Source organism: Belonocnema kinseyi, chromosome 8 (genome assembly GCF_010883055.1).
Source record: "Belonocnema kinseyi isolate 2016_QV_RU_SX_M_011 chromosome 8, B_treatae_v1, whole genome shotgun sequence".
Classification (NCBI taxonomy): Eukaryota; Metazoa; Arthropoda; class Insecta; order Hymenoptera; family Cynipidae; genus Belonocnema; species Belonocnema kinseyi.
The window spans coordinates 40572643-40577723 of NC_046664.1; the positions used below are offsets into that span (position 1 = coordinate 40572643).

The following is a 5081-nucleotide window of genomic DNA, read 5'->3' on the forward strand; positions in this document are numbered from 1 at the left end:
TTACTATATTTGAGACATGCGTACGACAATTTAAACTTACATACTGCAGAACAAAAAATGTAGTTCGTAAATTGAAAGAAGTAAATTTCAATTTTAGGAATACACTTAAAAGGTTCGAAATTTCTAAGCACTCTATCAGGTTAAATAAAGCGCAGATTATTCTTCTAAGACATCGTTCTGAATGAAAGAGACATATTTTCTATCTATATGGAACCTATCGCTATTAGATCAAGGTTGAAGGGTCTTAGGACGAAATTTTATTGTGAAGTACAAGATGTCGTCTGCTTCTGTCAGTTTTTCGATTTACTTCCAACTCGTAATTTCCCAAGATATCAAAATGTACCAAAATTCTAAGCGCCTGTGAAATTACGCTTGACACTACGACTTCACTCAACATTAGATCTTGAATTTCTTCGGGGCATTGGTAAATTTTCCAATTATACATTGTAATATTAAAATAGACTGCAAGTGAAATTACAATCTAATTAAATATATAACTAAAGATTTGTCTACTGTATAGCTTATACTTTACTTAGTTATACTGCTATATTTCTTTATACTTTATTACTTCTCAGATATACTTTAACAATGCTTTCCCTATATTTCAACCATAAATCCATATAGTTTAGTTATATATGATGACTTGCAGGAATTCTTTCATTCAAAGGCCGTATTTTGGAGTATATGATGACAAAGCATGTTTTTTCACGATATTCAAGCTGCTGATTCCAAAAGAAGAGCTAGATTAATTATATTTCTGACGTATGACAGTGTCAGATGACTTGCTATGACATAACCTCACAAAAATTCTTTCAGCAGCAACTTGTAATCCAGCATTGCATTTTTATGGATTTTGAGCTGCAGAACCGAATTTTTAAGCCAAATCTGCATTGTAACGAACAAATCTGCTACATTATTCCAAGAACGTACTTTATAACAATAATGTGCTCTTAGAGAAGTCTTTGTCATAATATTTATCGTAAGTGATCTTACTGCATTTCTTCTGAACGATGAGATCTGAGCCTCTTGTGTTTTGATTCAATCATAAATCTTCGAACTAGAGTTTCCCCAACTATCCGATGCTAAGTTAAAAGAAGGAATGTTTGATGGACCTCCAATTTGAAAACTCTTGAAATACGACGTTTTTGTTTTTAAAATTTCTTTGACTGAAAAAAGCATGGCTTGATTACAAAAACGTCGTTGAACAATTTCTCGGAAATGTTAAAAGCTTAGAATGGAAAAACCAGATCTCAAGAATGTTCGATCCAAAAGCATGCATTATAATAAGATCAATATAATAAGATCCCCTAATTTTGATTTAAGAAGTACATTCATGCAAAAAAAACGCTAACCTGACTCACGTATCGAATTCGATGCCTGGAAGTACACAAATATAATTTTGTCCTGTAAAGCACTGCTCAGACAATATTTTTTTAAGATTATGTTCCAGATTTTCTAGTTATAAACTGAACTGATACTGTATATGAATGCAGCAGCTTGAAATCTATAATAAACCCATGTTTAATCATCATATACTCAAAAATAAGTTTTTTGAGGCTATGTCGAAAACCAATCGTGAAAGGTGCTATTTTGACCTCATATTGGGATTCAGCGGATCAAAATACATAGGAATACATGTGTCTTGTAAAAAGTACCAGACTTCTTTTGTTGTGTGGCTGTGTAATTAAAAATAAATCATTTTATAACAATTAGTGAGGCTATTTTTTGGCAAACACATAATTACGCAGCAGGTTAAAATGCGCGTGTAATTATAGTTACACATGATTTAGTAAATTTAAAAAAGTTTAACTTTTAAAAAAAGTTTAAAGAAGTTGTTTTCCAGAGAAAAAGAAGAAGTCTGTATTTAAATTGATTTCATAGAAAATAATATGAAAAATAACTTATCACGCATGATTTTCTGTCAGTCGGTATTATATTTTTTCCGTAAATACGTAATTATACAACAAAATGAAATGCACGTGGAATTACAAAATACATATTTTTAAACTGATAAAATGCCTTTCTTTCAAGAAAAAAAAAAGATTTCAGCATTTAAATAGCTAAATAGAACTATGACAAATAAATCATATTACATTATTTTATAACAATGAGTAAGACTCGTTTCATGGAAATACATTATAACGCAGCAAGATGAAATTTACGTGGCGTTATAATAACATATGTTTCAACTAATTAAAATTCATTTTCTCTAAGAGAAAATGAAGCCTGCAGAAAAAAGTTTTCTTTTTCAAGAAAAAAAGTAGTGTGGTTTCAAAAAGTTTTTATAACAAATTATGACGAATCATTCACACAAAATGAACTTATAACTCTTAGAAAGACATGTTAGCTGAAAATATCTAAAGGCGCAGCAAGATAAAATATACGTGATATTATACTAATATATTTGTCAAAGTGTTCAAAGAAAAAGGAGAAAGCACAGTAAAAGTTTTTCTTTTTGAAGAGAAAGATAAAATCTCATTTTAAATATTTGTTATAAAAAATAATGAAAATTAATTTATAAAAAATGATTTTATAGCCATAAGTAGGATATTTATTCTGGAAAAACATAACTGCACAGCAAGATTAAATTCACTATTATTTTAATAACATGTGTCCCAAATGATTCAAAGAAAAGGTTTGTCTTTAAAAGAAGAAGTAGAAGTCTCCACTAAAAGTTTTCATATTCAATGAAAAAGATGAGGTCTGGATTTAAATCGATCCAATAAAAATTGAGGACGAATAATTTATAACAAATGGTTTTCTAACAATTAGTAAGAGACTTTTTCTGGAAACACATAGCTACGCAGCATGGTGAAATATACACTGCATTATAATAACATATGTTTCAAATGATTCAAAGAAACAGAAGAAGTCTGCAGTAAAAGTTTATCTTTTCAAAGAAGAAGTCTGAATTAAAATATTTCTGATGAAAAATGATGAAGAATAATTCAGAATAAATGCTTTTATAATAATTTGTGGAGCCTATTTTCTGGAAATACGTGATGGCTCAACAAGATGAAATACACGTGACATTATAACAACATATAGTATGTTTTTATTTATTCGAAGAAAAGGTTCGTCTTTCTCGAGTAAAGAAGATAACTACAGTAAAAGTTTTTCTTTTCAAAGAAAACGCTGACGTTCCGATTTAAATATTTTGGATAAAAAATGATGGCGAATAATTTATAACAAATAATTTCATTACAATTAGTAAGGCACGTTTTCTGTAAGAAAAAGATAAAACAAACGTGGAATTCAAAAACATATGTTTAAACTGATTGAAAGAAAATGTCTCTCTTTTCATAAAAAAAGATAAAAGTCTAAAGAAAAAGCTTTCCCTTTCAAGGAAAAAGAAGTCTTTCCTTTAATTCATTTTATACAAAATTTTGAATAATGTATGACAAAAAAATATAATAAAAATCAGACACTTTTTTGTAAATTCATAATCACGCAGCAAGGTGAAATACACGTGGCATTATAATAATATATGTTTTATATGATTGATAGAAAAGATTTGTCTTTCAAAGCAAAAGAAGAAGTCTACAGTAAAAGTACCTTTTTTTAAAGAAAAGTATTAAGTCTGCATTTATATATTTTTTCTACAAAATGATGACCCATAATTTATAACAAATGAATTTATAAAAACTAGTAAGGCACTTTTTTTAATACATGATTACGCTACACAATAAAAAATAAACGTGGAATTATAGTAACATATGTTTCAACTGATTCAATAAAAAGTTTTTTCTTTCGAAGAAAAAGAAGTCTGCAAAAAATATTGTGCTATCCAAGAAAAGAAGTGTTGATTTCAATAGTTTTTATAAAAAATAATGACAACTTATTTATAAGAAATGATTCCATAACCATTAGTAAGGAAAGTTTGCTGAAAATTAAGACGGAACATTAACTGCGCAGCAAAGTGAAATACGCCTGGCATTGCAATAACATATGTTTAAAATCATTCAAAGAAAATGTTTGTCTTTCACGGAAAAAGTAGGAGTCTCCTGTAAAAGTTTTTTTTTTTAAAGAAAAGGATGAAGTCTGGATTTTAATTGGTTTAATAAAGAATGATGACGAATTATTCATAACAAATAGTTTTGTAACAATTAGTAATTCACATTTCCTAGAAATACATAACTGCGCAGAAAAATAAAATACACGTGGCATTATTATAACATATATTTCAAGTGATTCAAAGAAAAAGAAGAAGTCTGCTGTAAAAGTTTATCTTTTCAAAGAAAAAGTTTAAATTTAAATATTTTGAATGAAAAATGATGACGAATATTTTAGAACAAATGATTTTATAACAATTAGTAAAACATGTTTCCTGGAAATATATAATTACGCAGCAAGATGGAGAATACGTTACATTATAATAACCTATGTTTCAAATGATTGAAAGTGTATGTTTTACGAAAATAACAATGTTTGAATGCAGTCAATATCTTGAATTGAGAATTTTATAATAATAATGATTCAGAATGACATTATAATCTACTTACCATCATATTTAAGAAATATGACAAAAGTAAAGAGCTGAGTAAAAATAATATTCCTCATTTCTCTAGAAACAAATAACTGGCTTTAATGAATCTACGGCGCTGTAACATAAAAGATCTAGCATACGCGTCACTCGTATATATACTGGCTGTTATCTTGGCATAGCTGTTTTGTATGTAATATTTCATATAAAATACTTCCAATAAATATTGAATCGAGATATCCCTTGAGCTTTTTGCAATCAATTACGGTTTTTTAAATAGAGTGAAAAATTTTTTTAATCCTTTAAATTGCATGGATATCGTACTGAAAATCTTGAATTCCCCAAAAAACGAATTAGATCCTTAAAATCTCTAAAAATCAATTCAAGTCCTTGAAATTCCGTTAATAGTTCCAAATTTTTGGAAAGTTTTTTTAAACCTCCTAATTTTAAGGAATAATACTGTTTTTGTGATACGCCTTTCTTACGTGAGATTCGAAATTTTGTGCTCCATGTATAAAAAATAAAACAATTATATTCAATTTAGACGAGATTTCAAAATATTTTAACAAATTCCAAATTCTTCAATTTAGTTCCGTTC

At 28.0% G+C, this 5081-nt stretch overlaps 1 protein-coding gene across 1 annotated transcript in view; it reads right to left on the bottom strand.

Moving 5' to 3' along the window:
* Positions 1 to 4588, bottom strand: part of LOC117178970 — a 14228-nt gene extending 9640 nt beyond the window's left edge. The window contains exon 1 of the mRNA XM_033370566.1: positions 4503 to 4588. Coding sequence (XP_033226457.1) covers positions 4503 to 4508 — 6 coding nt within the window. The 5' untranslated portion in view covers positions 4509 to 4588. The remainder of the gene's footprint in view (positions 1 to 4502) is intronic.
* Positions 4589 to 5081: the final 493 nt, after the last annotated feature.